This window comes from Pinus tabuliformis, chromosome 2_1 (assembly GCF_031772625.1).
Source record: "Pinus tabuliformis cultivar Carrire ecotype Pingquan chromosome 2_1, CPIR1, whole genome shotgun sequence".
Lineage (NCBI taxonomy): Eukaryota > Viridiplantae > Streptophyta > Pinopsida > Pinales > Pinaceae > Pinus > Pinus tabuliformis.
This window is the reverse complement of record NC_142299.1, coordinates 872,941,087-872,966,877: the sequence shown is the minus strand read 5'-3', so window position 1 is coordinate 872,966,877 and position 25,791 is coordinate 872,941,087. Positions and strand designations below refer to the sequence as shown.

The 25,791-nt window shown below is 38.7% G+C and overlaps 1 protein-coding gene across 3 annotated transcripts in view; it reads right to left on the bottom strand.

Moving 5' to 3' along the window:
• Nucleotides 1-25,791, bottom strand: part of LOC149203441 (long chain base biosynthesis protein 1b-like) — a 248,230-nt gene that overhangs the window by 151,341 nt on the left and 71,098 nt on the right. For all 3 annotated transcript variants that reach the window (XM_089403433.1, XM_089403434.1, XM_089403435.1), the window contains exon 4: nt 4,841-4,932. In XM_089403433.1, coding sequence (XP_089259559.1) covers nt 4,841-4,932 — 92 coding nt within the window. The remainder of the gene's footprint in view (nt 1-4,840; nt 4,933-25,791) is intronic.

The following is a 25,791-nucleotide window of genomic DNA, read 5'->3' as shown; positions in this document are numbered from 1 at the left end:
CCGAAGACATGGTTTCCCAAGAAACAAAGGTATGCTTTAAATACATTGATTTTTTTATATTGAAAGGATTATTTATTTGAAAATATATTACTAACATTGTTATGTCTAGTTATATTGAATCATAATATTTCTTATTTTGGGTGATTCATCTCTTGATAAATATAGCCACCTCACTCATATTCTTAACTGATTTTGTAGAAGCCTAGACAGGTTCTAGAAAACCCTAACCTAAGGGTATGCTAATGTGAATGTCTGAAACCCTAAACTGCTAAGGCATATTGTGAAATGTTGTTTGAAGTTTTATTGATGATGTCATGCTTGAGATCTTGGTATGACCAGGAAAACCTAACTTTTACAGTTGAAAGATAAGGTCAAAAATCCCGAACCTTTGAAGTTTTGGTAATGTTGGGTTTGCTATGTTTCTACATTGAAACCCTAAATAACTAGGGTTTGGTGGAATGTGTAAGCAAGGCCCTTATAATGTCTTAGAAATGATTTCCTTGCTATGGGTGTGTTTGTCTGATCAAACCCTAGTCTAATCAAGTTTGGTATATGTCTAATTTCTATTGATATTAGTGAAGTTGGGTTTGACTAACACATGATATGAAATGTCTTTGCATGATGATGAAACCCTGGGTATATATAGATATGTCCTTTTGGTCGAAACCCTAGCTTGGTCTAGGTCATATGTATTAATGTTGTAAGACATATGATATGCTTATGAATTCCTAGATATGTGTGTTGACCTGGTTATTGATGGTCATAAATGAGAGTCCTTGTTTGAGATTCTAGGATGATGATATTTGGAAATCTAGGGTTTTGCAACTAAACCCTAGTAGTAGTGAAATTCTAAAGTATGTGAGATATAAAAATATGAGATCTAGTAAGATTGTAAAAATGAAAAAACTAGGGTATTGAAATTGAACCTTAGTAGAAGTAAAAATCTCTTATGTATGATAACAATATGATAATTTGAGATTTTTGTAAGATTGTTGAAAATCTGAGTTTTGGTTGGGACTAATGGTTGATCGGAAATCTAGGGTTTCCAACTAACCCTAGTTGAAGTTGGTCATGTTAATGACTAAGCTGTAATTGGTTTTGATTGATTCCTTTGTATGAAATCTAGGATTGTATGAAACCCTAGTGAGAAGCCTAACATATGAATTTTGAAAAGTCGTTGGATGCTTTATATTTGTCTCAATTGTTTCTACGGTTTGCTATATGTTGTAGTAAGGTATGCTATGCCTTTGGAAGAAACATTGAAACCCTAGATGTAATGAAAGTTGATTATGATGTAGTCTAGGTTTTATGAATAAGTCCCTACTCCTAGCAAGATGTTGAAGAATAGTTGTCTCTTATTTGTAATTAAGTTTGGGTATCTGATATGTATAAAGTTGAAATGCTTCCGTGATTCTGATATGGCTAACTTCATGCTTCTATACATTTGGTCGTACTTTCTATCTAAGTTGTTCAGGTACACAATCTTCAATACGGTGAAGATACTCGTTGATGTGATAAGCATGATGAGGATAATGATAACTTTGATGAAATGGTTGGAAGCCACGAAAGATTCTCCGATGACAAAAAGAAGAAGTTGATCTCCATGAGGAAGCTTGAAAAGAAGAGATCTCCCTAAGATTAAGAGGGAGTCTGGATGAAGAGATGCTTTCTGGTTGAGAGGGAGTGCATAGCTTGGTTTTGATTAATAAATTTTGGAGGATATGTTACTGCATGAGAAGTAGGAAAGGAAAGTATATGATTGAGGAATCTTCTATCAAAGATTCAGTTGATAGTCCTACTAAGTTGAGAAGCAACATCTAGAATGACCCCAGAGGTTTGTATTTGATTATGTACATGTGAAAGTATATTATTGATTGGGGTTGTGTTTGTACAGGTAAATCTCTCGAAGGTTTTTTATAGCATGTTAGTTACCAATCAATTTGATCGGGAGAGATTTATGGTCTTTGATCTACTGGATCAAGGGGTGTTGAGGCTTTGTAAGTGAAGCATTGCCTGGGAGGACATCTGGCCGGCACTTTGTGTTGATGTCTAGGTCTCAAAGTTGGAAAGGTGGCGTTGGTCGTTGAACTCTGACACGCACCTGGATTTCTGGGTTGATGGTTAGCAAGTAACCCTGATGGTACCTAGAGAGGCTAAAAGCATGAGTCCATCTTAGTCCCACTCGAATAGATTGCCCTGGTCAAGAATCTGGTCCATGGCATTGCGGTGCCTAAATTGGCAAAAGACCAATGGATAGATTGCCCTGGTCAGGAATCTAGTCCATGGCATTGCGGTGTTTAAACTTATTCATATATGATGTGGTTCAAGATCTTCCATGTACCTCTTTGGTTATATGTAAATATGAATACCTCCCTAGTTAAGAGGGAGTGTTGGAAAATGTAACTAGGTTCAGTCTTCATAATTGTACTTGAAGTGTAAATATAATATATTTGTCAAAAGGAATTTTATTATTATTGAATTGACTTATTAAAGCATGGGTTTCATGCTTGGGTCATTTGTATTAGTTCAAGCCTCCTTGTAGGGTTTAGGTTATTTGTCAAAGTCAATTATTGTTTGACTCCTCCATCAAGTCATCCCCTTCAGCAAAGTAATCTACTCGGCCTCTTCAAAGTCCTCTCATTTTAGGACGGACAAACCACAATATATACCCACCTAGGATCTTCGCATTTCACCAATTCAGAACGCGCAATCACAGAAAAATTTCGGTGATCACAGGGAGTTTCAGTGAAATCTCAGAGACAGTTTCGGTGCTGATTACAGTGAGAAGTTTGGGTCTCAGTGAGACATACCCTCATTGCTGTCACAGTTAAGGGAATGCGGATTGTTCAATCTACCACAGTTCGGTGCCTTGGTGTAACTACAGTATGGTGGGCTCGGTGCCACCACAGAATTAAAGTCTATTGTTGCTATGACCTCAGAGATATTGCAGTGATGATGTATTCGATGGTAACACAGTGAAAGGAAGAAGGATGACTTCAAGGAGGTAGTCTCGAATGCAAGGGTCTTGGTCGTCTCATCTTTGAATCTACTGAAGGAAGAATTTGTTACTGGGTTTTCCCCTCGAGGGGGGCTTTGCCCTGGCAGTGTGCCTGTATCTTGTGTTCTCTTCTTTTGTTGTTTGGCATTAATTTTGATGATAAAAAAGGATAATTAAGAAATCTAACACTAAGAATGAAAACATCACAAGTTAATGTCATAATAAGGGAAAATCGTTTTAACTGCCAACCTATGGTTTTTCCAACAGGTTCAACTGTGCAGTCAAATTCAGCCCTGCAGCTCCTGCAATAAACTGCGGTCAATTGTGGTTGAGTGCAGTCAAATTCAGGCATGTTCTGCTGTCAATGCCCAGTCAAATAGTTTGGTCAAACATCAGATAAACTCGGTCAACAGAATAGTTAATGCTTGGTCAAACAGCTCGGTCAAAGATAGTCAAAAGTGTCCTCCTCCACACTTGCAGCTGTCCAAGAGAGAGAAATAGGCCTCAGAAAACATCATATCTTCTATTTATACTTGTCGAAATGGGTGTGACACCCCAACGGACACATCCCCTTCACTAGGCAGGACGACTTGACTTTTCTGGGCCGACTTGCAATCAAAAATAATTTTTTTTAATTTTCTTGGGCCGACTAAGGGACCTCTTTGGCATATGCAGGAATACCTCCCGATGCGGCACAAAGATCAACAAGAAATACCAGGAATGGATTCCATATGGATCTCTTACAGATCCATGTTGTCTCCCTTCAGAATATGGATCCATCAGCAGAACTTGCCTAATATCTTGCTATTGCCCCATCAAATGTTTTCTGGTCGGCAAGCACCAAAAATATTATGATAGATTTCTTTAAACATGAGTTTATAAATTGGCATGCATGTACATGAAATCCTTGCACAAAGGGAACTCTAAATGATGTGCGGCATTATAGCAGATACCAAATCTAATGACATAATCAGTCGTCTATTTGTTGAAATTGCCATGAATGTTGATTTATTTAATGTTTCTGTGTTCTCTTTCTTTTTTCATTTTGGGGAATACAGCACAGGAATCCATCCTAGACGTAACTGGATGGAATAATTATCCTCCATCCATGTTGTACTCCTTCCAGATATGGATCTATGAAGAATCTAAGGCATAGTTGAGAACAATGTGAATCCAACTCATAACCAAGCATACCCAGGTAGAAATGGGGAATGTTCCAGTAAATTCATAAGCAACCAAAAACCACAGGTTAAAATACAGTGTTCCAAAAACTTACATTGTTGGCCTGGCAGTTTAGTACCATTAAGACCATTAAAAACAAAAACACTAAGCAGGTAAGTATGTGGTCTATGGGCTGTTTCACTTTCCAGATGTCTGAGAGTAGATTAACTTCAAATATTTTTGCCAAATATATTGAAGTAAAAAACAAATTTTGTGAAGTATCTCACAAGGTATATAAGCAACTCCCATATATATATATATTGTTGGTCAAGTCTTGAAATTATCTAACTTTAATCTTGCGACAAATACAATTAACAAAATATTATGTAAAAGTTAAATGCTACTATCCAAACTATATTTAAAACTTCCTGTGCAAGATGGCCCTAAGACATCATAAGTGGTACAATAAATACTTCAGGAAAATAAATATTTCAATTATGACAAGGAAGCTTGAAAACGCCATTCTACATTTCAGATATTACATTTTTATCTTTATAAATGTGGTAGACCATATTCTAGGAAAATATAAATGGTCCAAAACCCATTCTGGTGAAAAGAAACTTTTGAACTTAGACATCTCTCCACATTTATACAGCTCAAATAAGCTACTGTACTTTTTACCTTTCTAAAACTGGAGGCTCCATCTCCATCTCCTTTGTAATGGCTGGATGTAGTGGCTCAGGGACCCATTCATCACACAGCTGATCAATTTCCTGAAGACAAAATGAATTCAAGAGCTAAATCCAGAGTAAGACCTGATAGATACAAAATGTTTTATAAAATCTATCACCTTCAAGTGGTTCCAAATTATGAATTTAGTTAATCTGATACAGCAACATACTTTACTGTCAAGTAGAATCTGCGACCTCCTAGGTTAATGTAACTGTTACATTACGGTTACCATCTCTGGGAAGAAAGTATAATATATTTGATGCCATGATTAGAACCAAATATTTGATCTTGTAAGATCACATTTGATCAATGACTAGAATTACAATGGGTTAGAACATTATATTTATGCACCAATTTGTCAGTTGGATTGCCATCAGTTAAATTGACAATCAATAAATATTTTCTTTTTAATGTTAAAAACAGTTCCATGAATTTGGGGGGTAGGGGAGCAAAGGAGGAAGTTGTTTGAAGTTGTAGGCCATCCACCCCCAAGGGACTTCAAATTTACTTTAAACCTTCATAGACTTTAAGTGGATATGCTGAAGTGCCGAAAATTAGCTATAGGGAAGTTGGGAAACTTCGATTACAATTTACAAGAAACGCTGTCACTGCAAGCGCAGTCGAAGCTTTGCACCAGAAGGAACATCTGGATGTTATTCTTCCGCAGCCGGGATCTCTGTGCATGTCTTCCCACTCCTCTGGTTATTACAGCAGAGAGCTTCCAAGTTTTTCTCTCTGAATTTCCTGATGTTGGTCGCATCTTGTTGACGAAATCTCCATCATCCCTCAGTGCCCTTGAGGTAGCAACTGTCCACACCATCTTTTTAACTTAATATAAGTAAATGTAAATTAAAAATAATACAACTCCAAAATGGAGGTTGACTAACTGACAGGGCTAGGTTGAAGTTGGCCAACTAGAAGATGAATAGGGTTAAGTTTCTTCAATGACCAAACAACAAAGGCATTTTTTATGTTTCTTCCTTTCTTCCCAATTCTTTCAGTACCTGAAGAAACAGGTTGAACTGGTTCTAACCTTAACCAGCCTGCTTGGGGCCCACAAACTGGACCAAACAGGTAGAGGCAACTGGTTCAGAATGGTCTAAGACAAAAACTGGTCAGTTCAGTTCGAAGTTTGAACAGGACAGTTCCAATAATTATGGTTCTAATCTACTTGTGGAAACTAGTTGATCAGAAACTATAACTTTATACTCACTAGATATAACCTTTAAAGTCTATTAGACCAAAATAGATTTTCTCATCATGAGCTACATAGCATTTATCCCCTGTCCTAACACATCAACATACTAAAACAACCATGAAACTTCCTCAATACGTGAGAAAAATCAGATGCACAATCATAAATTTAGGAGGGTGATGGTAAACCTTATATTATCACAGTAATGAAAATAAAGTACCATACCTCAGCTTTGCAAAAGGCTCTACATCAAGTCCAAACTTAGCTAGGGCATCCACAATCACTACAAATCCTAACCAGCAATAACAAGCCCTAGCAAAGCATCCCACCAAGCTACACAAGAATCTCCAAGGAGCTCAACAAGAAGCTAACATCACACCAACTATTCAACTGCAAGCGCTTGCATCACACAACCTTCACTTGCATCTGACAAGCCAAGTAACCATAGCACATGCATCCCACAAGCACCATCCTTGTTACAAGAGTAAATACATGTTATTCCAAGATCCTTCACATAGCTAGTATCACACCAACAAACAGTTTCTATGACATGCTCTCTAAGAGTGATTCAATACAAAGACACTCTCCTCCCTTCATATATAGCATAGGCGAGGGAGGCCAACAATAAAACATGGACTAAATCCATAAATAAACCCTAGGCTAAGTAAACAACAAAGTCCCAAGTGGAGTGCTACACTAAGCATGAATGCCACATGGTAAACTAGGGTTTGCACAACCCCCAAGATGATGCACCCTACAAGTGTAGCTGCCAACATGTCAAGTGCTCCTCTAAACAAGATGTTGTGTCGTCCAACAATGGCTCCTCAACTAAGCATTCCTCCATAACATATGTAAAAGGTGGCTCCAATTCTCCTAGGGCTTTGTGCCTAGCCTCTAAGTGCATAATACCCTCCTTCAAGGTGTGTCTCCTTACCATTGATCCCAAGGATGAGTCTCAACCTATTATAGTAGATCACTCCTTTCCACATTATGATGCTAGTTCTTTTTGGATGTACTTTATTCAGTGGTTCCATTTTCAAGGAAAGCTTGAGCCACTCTTAGTATCTTTAATCAATCAACATGTTTCAGCGGATTGAACTTCTGTATCTCTACCAGAGGCCACCTTCACTAGGTTGTGGAACCATATTAGTGTGGGAGATATCACATTTAGGAGGGGGGAATTATAGGTGGCATATTCATTATATGGTCCACGTGCAGCATTATGGGGTAAGTTATGATGTAATTCTCTCTCTTTGGGACAATTCTTCAAAAATTGGTGGGGAGTAGGGGGGAGCTCTTGTGCATAGGGCCAACATTAATTTGAGTTGGGTGTCTATACACCCACAATCTATTGTATTCAAGAAAGTTATATTAAAATTGGCTATCCATAAACCCTCTCCCAGTTGTATTCGATTTAGATATCCATACACCCACTTCCAAATTTATTCAAGTTGGATATCCATGAACCCACACTCACTTGTATCCTAGTTGGTGTCCATAAACCCACTCTCAATTGTATTGTATTCTGTTGAGCAGAGCACCACAAACCTCTGCTTACCTTTGCTTCCTATTGTACTAAGAAATTGTTGCGGACCCAACATTGAAAATTCCACCTAATGTACTCTTTCGATCGAATGGACTCCCTACCCAATCTACTTTTGTGAAGCCACACAGCTTTACTCCCTCTATCCGTTTGTACCATAATCCATACTGGGTAATACCTCTAAGGTAACGTAAAACATGTTTTGTTGCCTTCCAATACAATTTGGGTTGCCTAACCATAGCTTGGCTCAGCTCGTTGACTGCATAGCACATACCTAGTCATGTGTTCACAAGATATATCAATGAACCCACTAACTGTCGATAAATGGTAGCATCAACCTCTTCACCTAAAGTGGCATTCTCCTTCCTCTAGTTGGTCGCTAGAGGTGTCTCCATGGGCTTACAACTCTCCATGCGAAATCTCTACAGTATCTTGGTGGCATACTTTCCTTGAGACACAAACAATTCCCCATCACCTTGCCATACTTCTAGCCCAAGGAAGTAGTGCATGAGACCCATGTCTTACATCTCAAACCGACCTATCAATAATTGTTAAATTTGGCAACTAGCGCCAAACATCACTTTGGACAGCTCTTATGAGGCAGCTAATGTTTTTCTTGGATTCCTCTTTCCAAGAGGTGTAGGATTGATCTAAAGATCATCCCATTCTGACATGTACAAATCAAGTTATGAATTTATTTTGATTATGGACAAATTGTCAAGGTCGGCCAGCAAACTCATGTAGGCTCAAAAGCCCAATAGTCACGTCTATTCATCCTCAACGTTTGCCTATAAATACATGACACCTCATCCTCATTTGGACACACATCACTCTCATTCATCTTTCTCTCTCTTATCTTGATTGGGTACAAATTTCTGAGCTTCTCCCTCTCTCCACACGTTCGAAGGAAGGTCTGATTTTCTAGCTGCTACGTTGACCAGATTTGACAGAAATTTCAAGGGGCCAAAATTTCAGGAGACTGAAATTTCAGGAGGCTGACTTTGACCAACGTTGACACTATTTGACTGCGGTTTTGTGAGGGAGACTTCCGTTTGGGCAGGCCGTAATTCTGGGCACAGAAACCTGGGTTGTTTGACCTCAATGTTGACCAATGTTGACAGCCCTAGTTCTGGTTGTTGCTTTGACTTTTGTTGACAGGTTTTGACTAGTTATTTTCGGACTATTTTGGGCTACATTATCTTGTTGTTGGAGGCCGAGTTGACTAAGGTTGACCGAGCTATTTTGGAGGTCTATTTCAGCCCTGTTGACCAACGTTGACTTCTGGTTAGGGATTTTTGTTTCTGATGTTTTAACTGATCAGATTGAGCAAGTGAATATTGTAAATTGTACTCTCTCTGTGCTGAACTTTTGAAGAATTATAAGAAGAATTGATCAAGGGTTTCCCCAAATTGGGGTTTGTCCCTGGTTGGTGCCATATCTTGTGTCCTTTTGTGTTGGCTTGTCTTCTACTGTTATTGTTTATGTTCTATCTGCATTTTACTATCATGATGATGTGATTGTTGAACTGCATATTGATATTGGGCTAATAAAGAAATTGAAGTAAAATTGCTCTAAGCATATAACATACCATTGTTATCCTAAAATTAACAATATTAAATCATCAACATATAAAACAATGATAAGCAATTTACCTTCTACCAATATATGATAGAGGTTCGCATCTGCTTCACTTTTGGTGAAGCCCAATCCAATGTAATAACAATCAATTTGAGTGTACCAAGCTCGGGGTGCTTGTATGAGACCGTATAATGCTCGTCTAAGTCTACACACATGAGACTTCTGATCAAAGGTCTCAAAACCATTTGGTTGCTCTATGTACACTTCCTCCTCAATAGCACCATTGAGACATGTTGTTGTTACATCCATTTAGTGGATCTTCCACCCCATCTATGTGGCCAATGCAAGGATTGATTTAATGGATGATTACCTTGCTACGAGAGCAAAGGTTTCCTCATGGTCAATTCCCTTAACTTGAGAGAATCCTTTGGCCACAGATTTGACCTTATACTTCTCTATGCTTTCGTCTACTGCATGCTTAATTTTGAAGATCCATCTCGAACCCACAATTGATTTATTTGTCGGTCTTGGGATCACTTCCCAAACATTGTTCTTTGTGATGGATTCGTATTCTCCACCATTGCATCAACCCAAATTGGTTGCCCAAATGCTTCCTCAAAAGAGGATGGCTCAATCTCTACAAGCTCAATCATTAGAGACATGTAGTCAGTGTACCTCTTAGGTGACCTCCTTTTCCTGCAAAGATTTGTAGGAGCTCCCACATTCTCCCTCGCATCTTGCACCAGTCTTTTAGCTTCCCTGGTTCTTTTCCTACCTTCTCTAGATGGTTCTGCTTGAGTGTATATCTCCACTTTGCCTCCTCTCTACTCCTCCATTTGTGGCTGCTCCACAACTTCCTGAGGCTCCTCCTTTGGAGCTAAAAGCTCCTCTTCTGGTGGGATTTGAAGCTCCCTCTCAAGAGAGCATCTCATTGCTTTCTCCTCATCAAACTTTACATCCCTTCGCACAACTGTCATTCTGAGGGAAGGTAAGTACACCCGGTAATTGTGTGGAGTTTCGGTGTAACCCACAAAAACTCCCAACTTTGTTGTCGGCTCAAGTTTCTTCCTCGAATCTTTGGAGACATGGCAATAAACAAAGGCTCCAAAAATTCTGAAATGAGACACATCCAGCTTTCTCCCCGAGAAGGCCTCCTCCGGTGTAATCATACCAAGAATCCGATGAGGACTCTGATTCTGCAAGTAGATTGTTGTGTTACATGCCACTGCCATCAAATGCAAAGGCAGGCCTTGGCCATGTAGCATAGCTCTCGCAGCTCCCACAATGTTCTGGTTCTTTCTCTCAGTTATCAGTTCTCTTCGAATTCCTTCTTTGACACAAAATTCCTTGAAGTCATTCGAAACATACTCACCTCCATTATCGCTCCTGAGAGACTTCACCTTCTTGTCGGTCTCTTTCTCAACTAGTGCCTTGAATTCTACAAATTTTGAGAATGTCTCATCCTTCTTCCGCATGAAGAAGATCCAACACTTTCTTGAGAAATCATCAATAAAAATAACATAATATTTATGTCTAGCAGTGGAGGTTGTCGAGAAGGGTCCAAAAACATCAGAGTGGACTCTCTCCAATACTGCATTTGCTTTGTTGTCTCAATCATGGAATGTGGATTTTACATACTTCCTAAGGTACAACCCTGGCAGACATCCCGCTTCTCAAGTGATCCTTTACGAAGGCCAGTGGTTATTCACTGCATAATTTTAAGCGCGCCATGGTGCAAATGACCAAATCTTATGTGCCATAGTTCACCGACATCTCAACTCTGCACTTTCTCTGGCCTACTACTTAATGCAACACAATCTTCCACATTAAGTTTATACAGGTTCTTCACACGAACCTCGATTTTCTCACCTGCTTAATGGCTATGTGTCTCAGTAAGGGTTTCCCTTTACTGAAGATTACATCATAGCCACAGACTTCCAAAACTACTATAGAGATGAGGTTCTTCTTCGGGCCTGGTACAAACATCACATGTTTGAGGTGAAGATGGGATCTCAACTCCCTCTTAATGCTTATTGTACCAATCCTGGTAGCACTATATCTCCCGTCATCCCCAAGCTCAATATGCATTTGGAGATCTTTCTCCTCCAAGTCACAGAAAAACTCTCTACACCCTGTCATGTGGAACGAAGCACCTGAGTCCTTTCATTGCACAATAACTCAAAGAACACAATTTAGCAATGAGCAGTAACTCAGAGAACACAGATGTTTTGAACTTCATATTATAGAAACACATGGAAATTTACAAGTGCCTTGAGCTGAGGATCGTCCTCCCTTTTATAGGATGAGCTCCCGAGGTACTGCTCAAGCTTAGGATTCTTGTCAATCCCCAAAGGGATTTGGCCTATCCATAAAATCTTAATGATATGATACAAAGTGGAGACTCCGACCGAGGGAACCCACGAAAGCAATAATACATGTACTAAAAGGTTTTATACAATAGATATTCCATCAAAGGAATTTACGAAAGTAATCATATTTGTACTAAATGTTGATACACAATGGATATTCCAATTTCTTAAAACCCACGAAACAAAAACTAGGTACAACGATTATTAACACTGAGGATATTCTTTTAAGGTGAACCCTCGAAAGCCTAAAATAAAGCAAACTAGGTACAATGATTATTGGCACAGAGGAGATTCTTTTAAGGAGAACCCTCGAAAGCCTAAAATCTCTTTGAAGATTTGGTTACCAGCGTTTGGGGCTATGGTCAGAGTCATAGTCAGGATCAGAATTATAATCAGACTCATATTAGTCAATATATTTGTCAAGACTTAACCCAGGAAGTTGTTGTAACCATGATGGTTCCCTTCCGAAGCTAGCTGAGAAGGCTGAGAAACTCATGAATGGATCTAGCTTATCTGGGGGAATTCTGACTTCTCCAAAATAGTCAATTCCAGTAGTAAAAGTATGTCCTGCAGGAGAAGTACTATCTTGGTTGATCTCAATGTAGGTGCCTTTATATAACAAATCAAATTCAAATATATCATATCTCTCTGCCCCATCTTGCATGTCATTATACAAAATAGAAAGGGAAAACTGCTGGCAGAGCTTGCCTTGATCTTCTCTTCTGGGAACAAATGAAACAAGTAGGAGATTCATCCAACTACTCCAATGACTAAATGGAGATATAATATCTTCACAATACATGATTATTGAAACTCTCTCATAAGCACGGGCATACTGGAGAATGGCATAATAATCTATCCATCTCAAATTATGATCAAAAATATTAATATATACTAGCCTGTGATATGGATATCTTACTACACCAAAATAAGCACGGTTATTGTTAATAGGTGCTAATGGAATATCATAGATGTGTCTTGTATCTGAGGCCCAAAACCATTTCTCAAGAATGATCTTCTGGATTTCCATAGGTAAAGACAAAAAAAATTCCAAAAGGCAATCCATACAAAATGAATAATGGTAGGCAAAGCATAATGTAACTTGAGATTTTTTCTGGGCGGAGGATGAACATTCACCAAATTCAAATTTTTTAACTGCATATACCGTCTGTGTAATTGCTTCTTCTCTGGTCATTAAATCTGCAAGATAATTCTCTTTACCGACTTTATATATGATATCAAAATCATATCCATCTAGCCATAAGGCCCATCTTAGAACTCTAGAATTACCTTGTTCAAGCAATCTTTTGTTTTTGCAGCACTCCCTTCAGGTGCCTGAGATCTGTCTTAACAATGAAATGGACACTTTTAAGGAATAACCTGAAACTGTTTATACCTTTCATTATTGCTAGAACTTCTTTATGAGAGGAAGGATAATTCTTTTCAGCATCCGAGAATGTGCCTGAGGCATATGCACACACTTCTTCCTTTTCCCCATGTTTCTGCAATAAAATTGTTGCCCAACAATAATCTCAGGCATTTGTTTCGAGAATAAATGGTAGGTCACGGTAGGGAAGAGCCAATGGTGGTAAATGTTTGATTTTTTGCTTTATATTCCTGATGGCTTTGGTCATCTAGTCATTACAACTACCACCCTTTAATCTTTGTATCGGCAGCTTGCTCCGGGTAAAATTGTCGAATGTAATTCAAACATCCTAAAAATCTTTGCACAGTCTTAACATCTGGCAAATAACCTAGAAAATTGATAAAGAATTTAATACATGTGGTTGTAATTCTATGTTGCCTTGAGATATGGTTAAACCCAAATACTCAATCCGAGTTTGCACAATGATGAACTTATCTGGGGAGGCAGAAAGAACCAGACCATGTATGAAGACAACTTGATAAAATATTTCTAGATGTCCTTTATGTTCACTAATATCTTTGTTGAAAACTAACAAATCATCTATGTAGACAATAATAAAAGAATAGTCTCTGAAAATGTCTTATATTCTTTTTTGGAATTCTAAAAAAAGCATAACAGTCCATTGAAACTGTCCTCCAAGTACCACAAATGTTGTTTTATATCTATCCTCAGGATTAATGCCAATTTGCCAAAACCCACTTTTACGGTCAAACTTACTGAACACATTTGCTTTGGCGATCTTTGATAGCAACAGTTCTTTCATAGCCGTTGAATTTTTATTTTAACCATGGTGTGTAAGTATGAGGGACCGTGCATTAAAATATTTTTTACATAAGATTTTTTATAATTCAACCCTCAAAGGGAGAAATACCTGTTTGGCTTAGACCCTCAAATTACATATCCATTTCAGCGACACAATATGATCTAGTAGACCAAGTGATTTGTAATAAAATAATTTAGCAAATTAGCTTAAATTATTCCCAAATCACTCTTACATAAGGCTCGACTAGAACACTAGGACTCACCTAAGACTTTGATGAAAATTTCCACCCTAGATTTGGGGTGAGGTTGAAGGGAAAAACTTTGCTGACCATTCGTGTTTAGAAACATAGATGAGTCAGTGAGACGAAAAATCTCCTAAGATAAAATTATCGCCAAAATAATAGGCTTACCTAGGTTGTTACATACATTCATAGTCTTACTAGCATCATTTACATTACATAACTTGCAAAATGGGTTTACAATGACACAATGTTGATGGTTGATGATCTTGATCTTGATCTTTTGAAAAATAGGTACATCTACTTCCTCGGAACTTCAACAAAAATGAGTGCAACACCCTCCTTGGCACACACATCCTTGAAGGCATTGAAGATATATTCTTCGCCATTGTCACTCCTTAATGCTTTGATCTTCTTCCTAGTCTGGTTCTCTACCAAGGCCTGAAACTCCATGAACTTGGAGAAGACCTCCTCCTTCCTCATAAAGAAGATCCAGGTTTTCCAAGAATATTTATTCTATGAAAGTGACATAATACTTGTGTCTCATGAGGGATGGAGAAGAGAAGGGCCCACATTCGTCTGAATGTACCAGCTCCAAAATCCCTTTGTCTGTGTTGTCTTGACCCTAAAAGTAAGACTTGGCATACTTGCCAAGTGTGCACCCCTTGCACACATCATGTTGGTCAAATGTGCAATGTGGTAGTCCTGTGGTTATTTGCTAAAGGATCTTCAGTGCCCTATCATGCAAATGCCCCGTGCATTTGTGCCAAAGCTCCCCCATGTCTCTGCTCTGCACACTTCTAGCCTTGCTGCTAAAGGTTGCGCATGTCTCAACCTACAACCTGTAAAGATTCTTCATCCTCACACCAATCTGCTTCATGGATCCAGAAGCTAAGTGTTTGACATAAGCCTTACCTATGCTAAAAATGACATCATAACCCTTGTCCTCTAAGGTAGCAACAAAAGTAAGGTTCTCCTTAAGGCCTAGAACATAGAGGACATCCCTAAGATGGAGAGAGCTACTAGACTCCCTCTCAAAACTGACAGTACCTACTACCCCTAGTCAAGTACTTTCCAGCATCTCCTAGCTAAATGTGAAACTGCATGTCCTTCTCCTTCACTTAGCGAAAATATTCCTTGTTCCCAATCATGCGTAAGGATGCTCCAGAATCAATGTACCATATGTTGTTGCCTATTGAGCTTGCCATACAAGCTATCAATGAGAAGTCTTTCTCGAACTAAGAAGAAAATGCATCTACCTTAGCGAATGCAGTCACATCGTCCTTACTAGACCCCTTCTTCTGACTAGGACACTTAGTGGCATAGTGCCCAAACTGGTGGCAGGAGAAGCATTTCATCTTGCTCAAATCTTTCTTCTTCTTCTTGCCCTTCTAACTGACTCAACCTTTCCTTAGCTCTTCTTGCCCTTGGCTTTGCTTAATTTGCCTGCCAAGGCAAAGTTCTCCTCGTCCTTTGTCTTTGTTGAACCCCTTGCTCTCGTCCCTCTCTGGATTTCTTCTTAGATGCAGTCTCCCCACAGCGTTTCCCAGTTGGGAAGATTCTCTCTACCACTGGCTACATCCTAGAAATTCTCCCAAGACTTATGAAGTCTCAATAGCACAAGACTCACAAGGTCTCTATCCCAAACCTGAATGAACTTGGAAAGGTATGTAATGATCCTCCTCGCCTTAGTGTCATTCTTGTTATGTTGGATCAACTGTTGGGGACCTGCGGGCACAATTTGGAGGTTCTTTGCAAAATCTAGCACCCCATTAACTTAAAACACTATTGAGATCCACTCCCTCCATGAGCAAAAGTTAGAGGCTCCCTCTAAATAATGATCTTCCCTTAGTCTTTGGAATGGCATACTACTCATCCAAAAATTGCTCTTCAAAACTCTAGCATAAGCATATTGACTAATTTGCGCTCTTCACTGACTGAACAATTCTAGTGTTGGTTTTTATATAGAGCGTAGCTCTGATACCAAGTTAATTTTCTTGAAACTTTGCACACTACTTGGATGAATAACTGAAAACAAGGCAATTGAAAACTGAAACCAAATTTACTTTCACTCAAATATAGAGTTTCTTAACTTTGAACATGCTACGGAAAATAGTTGAGATAAAAACACATGCACACAAAATTGACACGCTTATTTTACCCAGGAAACCCAAAAGGGAAAACCTGCTTTCTTTGTTGTAGTATTTTATTGATTGTTCTTTGAGCAAACGAATCTATTACAATTCATGTTGTTACTCAACCAGCAATTTGTCACTGAGAAAGCGTTAGGCTTCTCCTCACTATTCTCAGTTCTACAATTGCTCTCAGCCCTGCTCTTGATCTCGGCCCTGCATAATTGATCTCTGCTAAAGATAGTCTCAAACTGCTCTACGAATCCTGATCCCTTGCTCCACAACCCATGGACACTCTAGCTCCTAAATCCTTGCGCACTTAGGGCCCATAAATCTATGCTCACTATTGATCCTCAACTAATGCGCATTCCTTAATAAAGAATTGATCTATTATCTTGTGCCTTCGTCCTTCTCTTTACAGATAGAATTTAATGCATGTAAGGAGGCCTAATCGAATGTTAGTTGACACTAGTGTCACGAGTTTCCTTTGCTAGCTAATTGGAGAAAGTCCCAGTTATACTTGGACTAGCTCTCAATTAACTAGCTCAAATTCCTCCTTAATTTACTCTAGTTGTGATAGTGAGTTAACTAAGAACTCAACTCGTTCTCTCTCCAATCAACATTGAAGTCTTAACTCGCTCTAACTCAACTTGTCACTGCCACCCATCATATAGTCTACTGTCTAACTGAAGAAGACTCCAATTAACTAAAGTTCCAAGACTACGCATGCAAACTTGATGATTGTTGTCGCCCAAAGTGTACACCAAGGGCCACAACGCTCAAGACAAAGGTTGTCACTGTAAACTTTGTCCACTCCATTCTAGCTATCTCTTAGGCAAGCTAAGGGGGGTAGTCCCTAAGAGGTGAAAGATGGATGATGAAGGAAAACTTGTTGGGAACCAACAAGTTCTAGGAGATGCACTGAAAGTTATCTTATTAACTTGACTTAAATTAGATGCAAGCAAGATTAATTGAGCAATGTTTAAGATATTCAATTAAATTTAGACAAACTAGATTTAAAATTATGAGACCAGTGTCTTTAAATACAATGCTCAGAAAGAAAAGACTTGCAAGATAAATGATTCACCAAGTAACAAGATGACAAATGTTGCTTTAGATGGATGATCGACTAACTTATATGAAATGCAAGATGAAACAAGATGTTAAAGACTTAAGCACTTAGGTTACGATTTACTCTGAGAAAATTGGAAGATTTAAAAGCCCCAAAACCCTTATCACAAAAAGCCCAAAAAGAACTTTAGTCACACCTTTATTAAATTTAATGTGATAAATGATTTCATAAAAAATTAAAATCCTTTTTAAAAGGGCAACTCAAAATTAAAATTATTTTTAAAAGGGCAACTCTTTAAAAGAAAAATTTAATGTGGCAAATGTTTAATAAGGAAATCAAAATTAATTTTTTTAAAGGGCAAAAAGCCACTTTTAAAAAATTAAATTGAAATATGTTTTAGGTTAAATGAGTTAAAAGTGAGGGTGAGTTTTTTATGTGGATCGAAAAGGCAGCAAGGAGGAACGCGAGGAGGGAGAGCGATGAGCTCACGTAGGCAGGGAAAAAGGTTTGATGAGCTGCGAGGAGGGACGAAGAATGGAGCTGCCAAAATGTTGGTCGAGAGAGAAACGAGCAGTAAGGAGATGAGGAATAGGAACGCGGGTTAGGAAAAGCGAGCAACGATAGATTAAGCAGCAGGCGAGGGTTCTGAAGTCAAGGGAAAGAAGCTCGCGCGGAGAAAGTAAGGATCAAAGGCAAAGGATTGGAGTTGTGAACTGAGGATAAAGGCAAAGGAGGAAATGAGGATGAGTTGTCACAGGGCAACAGAGGCAAAGAAATGAAACAGGCTGGCAGAGGAGAAGGGACACGAAGAAAGAGGAAAGAGCAGCGCGCTGAGGGTAAAACGTAGAGGGTGATGAGGGTTTTGAAAGAGACCAAAGAGAAAAAACACAGAGAGAAAGGAGGGAAAAACATATGCAAAAAAGAAACGCATGCAAAGGAGAGGGCTCTGCCTTAGGGATTTTAGAAAAATCAGAAAACAAAAACCCCTGCAAAAGTTCAGAAAATTTTCCCATAATTTTTTTTCAAGTAGAACCAAATCTGAGAACAAAAAAAATAATAATAATAATAATAGTAAATAATTTGATGATCTTGACAGAAAATTTCGTACAAAAAAATTGTATTTTGAGACAAGATCTTGCCCTCCAAGGCTAGATTAGATCTGTCTCAAATCTTGAAAATTTGTCTGAATACCCTCAAATATACACCTGCACAAATGAAAAACAAAAACCCAAGACCTAATACCTAAGTTGCAAGATGAGGGGAAACGGGTACGAGTTTCCGAAACGGGTACGGGTACGAAACGTGACCCCCCCCCCCCAAATTTTGGAAATGGGGAAACGCAATATATAGATTGGGACATTTATGAAATATTATGTACAATCATAAAGCATACATGATACATTATAATTTATTGCATTTAAAGTTTAAACATTATGATTAAATTGTCCAAATCTGCTTGTGAAATCTCCTTTGCTCAATGTTGAAAACGCCCTAGCTGAAACCATTGCTCTCTTCCTCTTCTCCTTGCTAAAATCGTCTATCTCCAAGTGAAATGATTTGCTCAATTCGTGTGATGACGGAATGAAGCGAGACTCTGTTTATAACATGCGAGAGCCATCTAGAAGCATCCAAAAGATTTTTTATTCGCCAAAAAGAAAAAGAAAAAAAAAGGAAAAAAAACACCACTTAAAAGGCAGAAACGTGATCGTACGACTTGGATATGCGTTTCAAGTTGTACTGGGCCACGTTTCCCCCATGTGAAACATGGCAGTACCGCCTGGAACATGTTTCTAGGCCGTACCAAACACGTTTCCGCATTTCCATATCAATTCTGCCTAGAAACGGGCTGAAGACCAGGATTTCTTGCAACATAGCAGCATACTATGTATACATATGTAGTCATTATAATGTGGTGGTCAATCTCAACGCGCCATTACAAAATAGTCTCACCTCGACCATGTTTTGAACAAATCAAGGTCTTGAACCATACTAATGAAATGAGATAGAACCATTGATGTGCCCAAGCAGACTTCTGCCAAAATTGAAGTATGATATCGAACTTTCGTCAGGTTTAACATAAATTGCAATTCAGCGAAGTGTCGCCAATGAATGAGCCTTGCATTTCTACCTGCGTGTCTACCTAACTACCAATCACATAACAAAGATCTGTCTATGCATGACCAATTACATGTACGCATTTTATTGAGACATATCTGATAATAAAGCACTGTGTTAGCATAGGTGTCCCAATCAAGCGACAACGACCCTGTTGATTGTAAATGTCGCAACCAATTCAATGTGCTATATGACATTTATCAACCCGTCTTGGTCATGCTTGCTCCACCACTCGAATTGGATACCATCTAAATAGGGACTAAATTGTTATTGTAACGGATCCATAGATTATAAATGAGCCATAATCCACAAACACAAACGACTTTAGAACACAAAAATTATATTGTCATACCCATCCTTGAAACTGGAACTTAAAACATTGCAATAAGGATTCTCTGTTATTTATTCAAGCTTTTCTTTTGCCAAAATGACAATGATTCCATGGTTTGTACTTCCAATGATAATGTAACTACTGCATGGTCTACATAAGTTGAACTGTCTAGCTACCTTATAGAAATTTTGACGACAGTTTATCATTCTTTCTTCACTCAATGTTGAAAGCCTGAGTGTACCCTTCCATATTATTGCTTTGAAGCTTAGTAACGATTTGGATTTCTTTACAATGGGACTGTGGCAATCAATGGATCCGCCTTTGATACATAGAATTCAAGCTTCTAATAAAGAACTCGGACTAGTGATTCGAATTATAACTGCAATCGGACCAGTGTTTCAAACTCTAATTGCAACTGAAAAGTAGTGTAATAGGAACTCATCCTTTGATCTCAATCATGCCAAAGTGTCACATGTAAGCTTCAAACATCCACCAATTGCTAGTCAAAATATCATGATAAATTTTGAACAAGACTAAATATGGGTGAGGACAACTTCATGCCAAAACATTAGAATAGTATGCCAACGTCAACAAACTATAATTACATCCTTGATCAGGAACAACTTGATCATATATTTTCGACCACCAAAACAAAATTTCATTGTAGAAATTAGACACTTTTCTTTCAAGTGTTTCTTCAATAACTGCTCTTACCATCAAGCTCTGATACCATTTGAATTTTCTATAATGATGAACAGTAGAAACTAATATTCTGATTTGATAATTACTTCCTAATGATCTTCAATTAATTTTATCTTATCCCATTGAGCTATTATACACAAAAAATCTCAACAGTAATGTAGTGAAACAATATGATCATAAAGAGATTGTTGATTTTTAATGTACCTTGGACAAGTGGTTTCCCATGGGTTAGTCTCTACCTAGGAAAAAGTATCCAAAATAATTATTTTCCTAAGTGTGACTATATAAAGTGAAAGTGACTTTATAAGTGGTAAAGTCAATGTTAAATTATAAAGTGAAAAGTGACTTTAGACATAAAGTACAATGTGGGCACTTTATTTAATGGGTGAGTAAACAAAAGGGGAAAAGAAAAGAGAGACTACATTCATTCTTCATGAGCAGATTGGAGAAAGGAGACTGAGAGTTGAAGAAAAGTTCCGAACGAGAAATTTGTTGAAGCAAGCTGAAGGAGTGATTTCTAAGCAAAGTTGGGCATGGAAATCAAGGCATAGAAGACAACAGAAGGTATAGTACGAACAACATTGAACGCTGTGAAATGCACACCATTCGAGAGAAGTTTTTGTTTTTTTTTGGAAAAAAAATCTGTATAGCAGTACAGAAATCCATATAGTTTGTACAGTTGTATCTATACAATACACATTTTTCAGCTTCAAGTGGGCCAAGAAATCGAGGCAAAGTGGGCACGGTTTTCAAGGAGTTTTGGGCTGAAGAGATAGGTTGTATTTTGATGTTTTGTTTTGTCTGCAAATGTATTTTTCTTGAACTTGAAAGATAAATAAATTTGAAGAGCTCTCTAACAGGTTTTCCTCAGAAAAGATTGAGGGGTTTTGCTTGGGTCTAAGTTGACCAAAAATCTGTGTATTTTTATGCGTGTATTTTGACCAAAAGCAAGAAGGCTCCATCGCATTGGGACTAATGTGCAGGTCGCATACATTCTGTCGAAGCCCCGAGGAAAGGTCAAATTTGTGACTTTCCAGAACGACTTGGAGTCGTTGAGAGATCCTCTTATGAGGGTCCTGTATGATGCATGCATTGAGCTCTGGGAGCTCCGAGGGGATTGGGGTACTTCATGGAGCAACAAGCGACCATAGGGCGACTCACCGTCCCCTAATGGTGCGTTGTGTTCAGGGTGAACTGTTCAGCCTTTCCCTGTGATACCCCGTGGCGACTTATGGACAGGATGAGTGGTTCTCCTGTCGAGGCATCCTACCCATGCAGTCTAGGACTCATGGGAAGTACCTCTCATTTGACCAATGAGTAGGGAAATAGCGTTGGGGACCATAGTAGTACCGATCGACGCATCGTGTATCTACCGTACTTCCTATGCTAGGATGACCGACATTGATCTGGGATCAATTAGAACTGACTTTGAGTCAGTAAGAGTGATATAGCTCACTCTCTCTTGGAACTGATCTTGGATCAGTATGAGTGGTTTGAGACACTCTCTTTTGATATTGATCTGGGATCAATAAATCTGACTTCGGGTCAGTATGAGTGGTTTGAGACACTCTCTTGTGATATTGATCTAGGATCAATTGGAACTGACTTCGGGTCAGTAAGAGTGATATAACTCACTCTCTTTTGGAACTAATCTGGGATCAATATGAGTGGTATGACACACTCTCTTCATATGGGACTGACTTCGGGTCAGTAGAGAATGGTATGAGACACTCTTAATCAATTCTTCTTCTTCATGGTTCAGCAGAGCAGTGCAAGGCACTGATGGCAGAGATAGTACAGTTTGGCAGATGGATCAGGAAATGGAGTTCTCACTAGTTGAGAGGGAGTGTTAAAATTGGCAACTAGGGCCAAACTCCATGTGGGTCATCTTATTTATGGCAACTGATATTTTTCTTGGACTCCTCTCATCAAGAGGTGTAGGATTGATCTAAAGATCATCCGATTCCGATAAGTATTCATAAAGATATGAATTTATTTGTGTTATGGGACAATTCATCAAAGTCTGCCAGCAACCAAATAACCCCCACGTGTGCTCAACATTTTAGTATAAAAGGAAGTGGCATGAGAGTCATTAGGACACACACTTCACTCTTGATTTCTCTCCACTTGTTTTGGGTTTTAGTGGAAGAGAAATCTAAGAGGATGAAGCCCTAGACACAGGAGGAAAGGAGGCTAAACAAGGAGCCCTAACCTCAATCTAGCCGCGGTCAAGAAGAGATCTAAAACTGCCCTAGCTGCATTCCTAAAGGGGATGGTCTACCCACAGTCCAAGAGAGAAGATCCCTGCTTCTATACACAGCCTAAAGGATGCCTAGCCGCAGTCCAAGCATGGAGATACAACACGGTGGAGGAGGCTTATACACACCGCCCTGATACGCAGGTCTATCCTGCCCTAGCCGCAGGTCTATGATGCCCTAGCCGAAGGCCATTTCAAGTGATTGTCTTAAGGCTGAGACAAATCTGAGAGGTTTATTCTAGGGCCGAGAGGGCAAGTTGCTAGGTCGAGTAGAGGAGGAGCGAAACGCTGGTAATTGGGTGACTGTTTGGGCACATTTTGGAGGAGGCTGAAAGCTACAACAAGTTGTTGCTAGGCCACAGGCCATAGCAAGCAGTTGGAGGTATTCTAGGGCTGCGTTGAGGTGGACAAAACCTTAAGAGGACAACGTGGCATGGGAGGAGCCTCTCCAAGGTAGGCTGCAACCCTTGAGGGCTAGTTTTGTTGACTGTGTGTTGGGTTAAGGGCAATTGTACATGCCCTAACCAGAATTGCAGGAGCAACAATGCAAACAGTGGTGACAACAATGTTTTTGTGGAGGACCATTGGGTCAAAGTGTTGACCAGAATCGGATCATGACATAAACCTGTACATGCCCTAGCCAACAGCTAAGGCAGTGTGGCAGCATGACAAAAGTAGTGTCCATCATTATGCAGGAGGTGGGCAAAATTCAAGGATATGCAACATTATGGTTGGATACTACAGCAGTTGATGCAACAAGTTTAGAAACAGCCTATGGATGCAACAACATATCTAGATGCAGCACAGTGTTAGAGACAATAGTGTAGTGTAGCATAATAATGATGATGCAACTCGATGATGGAAGCTTGTGATGAAGAGCAGCTTAATGACAGTGGTGCAGCATGATGATACTTTGCAGTATACATTGAGCACAGTGATGGGTACGGTCATGACTAGTGAAGCATGATGAGATGCAGCATAGTGATGATGGGTGCAGATGGTGCAGCACAATGAGGTGCAAAATGATGATGATGTGCCACACAATGATAGGTGCAGCATGGTGATGGAGTCACCTTGGAGAATCAGTTGAAGCAACATGTCTTCAACAAAGTTCAACTACCTCATGTTTCATCTTCTTAGACATGATCTATGTTGTTATTTAGATAAGTCAAAGTGTTGACATCTGTTGTAAATGTACTATCTCTCTCTTTCTCTTTGTTGAACTATTGAAGAACATATAAGAAGAATTGATCAAGGGTTTCCCCACATTGGGGTTTGTCCCTGGCTAGCGCCACATCTTGTGTCCTCTTGTCTTGGCTTGTCTTTTGAGATTTATGTTTATGTTCTATTATGTTGATGTGATTGCTAATCTGGAAAAGATATTGAGCTAACTGTGAAAATTCAAATAAATTGCTCTAAGCATAGAACATACCTAAAATTAACAAGTTTTAAATATTTTAGTTGCTCATTTCTTAATTAATTCTGAGTGTGAATTATTTACTTGAATTATTAGATATTTCTTTCATATTTAGTTTTGAGAATTTTTATGTAATTGTGATCAACATTTTTATTAATACTCTATTGTGAACTTGTGGAAAATTGTACATCTTTCGGATCTTAAAATTGAGTATTTTGAGCACCTGGTTAATTGGGATTTTTCATTAAAGTACTTAACGTTTAGCTTAAAGTAAATCGTAACCAAAGTGCTTAAGTCTTTAACATCTTGTCTCATCTTGCATTTCATCTAAGTTAGTTGATCATCCATCTAAAGCAACATTTGTCATCTTGTTACTTGGTGAATCATTTATCTTGCAAGTCTTTTCTTTCTTAGCATTGTATTTGAAGGCATTGATCTCATAATTTTGAATCTAGTTTGTCTAAATTTAATTCAATATCTTAAACATTTCTCAATTAATCTTGGTTGCATCTTACTATGCAGAGACTGGTACGGTCCAAATTTGGCAATGTTAAAAGTTTGTAATCTGAAAGAAAAACAGGTTATGGTCGTCGTTCCAAGAGCTCGAGTGGTTAGTTTTTATTTTATTTGTGACATGTTTGGCTAGCGCAAGTCACACAGCACCCGAACAACAAATTTATTGAATTGAATTAGTAGTAAGACTGGCATGTCAAATCACATAGGCCACACAAGCTCGTTGTTAGTCAAAGTATTGACACACGTCAACCTTACATACCAAGTTGCATCACTTATGAACCGAGACCCACCCCTTTACGTTTAAAAGTCGATTGAGTTATAATATATTGAATTAGAGTGATAGTTCTTTCAAGCATCACCCAAGCAATGACGAGATTACACGATTAATAAATGGATAGTTGAACATAATCACTAGCTAATGTTGACCAATATGGAAACATATATGCAGGGTAATGGAAGTTACATGATTGCAGTCTGTTGGTCATGTCTTCTATCAAAATACATTTCGAAAGCAAAACCGTGACCAGTTGTTGGATCGAGTGTCATTCTCTCTGTCAAAATATTAGATCAAAACTGATAGCATAGTGGGGATCATTATGTAGCAGAATTGGTAATGAAAGCTAGTTACAAGGCAGAGGGCAGCCTAGTACAAGAGTTGGAATACTTAGGGTTTGTAAACACTAGAGCAAGATTTGGGGTGTTGGATGCAAGTGGAGATCCAAGGGTAGACTTGGTGTTGATGCTAGCCTTTGGTGCGGCTAGATAACTCAATAAATGGCTTAATAATCTGCAAGATGAAAAAACCCTAGCCCTTGCAGGAAATGCAAGAAAAAAGTCGCATGCATTAACAATTGATGTTGAGGACAAGGATGAGCATTTCAAACTTGATAAAGATTGCAGGCGGATTTTAGTGATTTCTGCAAGGAGGGAAGAATCAAAAGGGAGTTGACAATTCCCTACAACACTAAGGAGTTTCCCTATTAATCAAGAGATAAGTACTTCATATTTTCTCCCTTGATTATTATTGTTTTCTATTCCTTGATCAGCCTCTTGTCCTTGTACTTTTTGCTTGATTATGATTTTTCTTCCATAACCTCCTCCATTCCCTTGTACTTTTTGCTTGATTATGATTTTTCTTCCATAACCTCCTAAATGGAGGGAAGAATGGGTACATTATGGTAACTACCAATGCAATGATTCATGCAACAGTGGGCATCATCAAGAAGTTTGTGATGGGAAGGTTCTT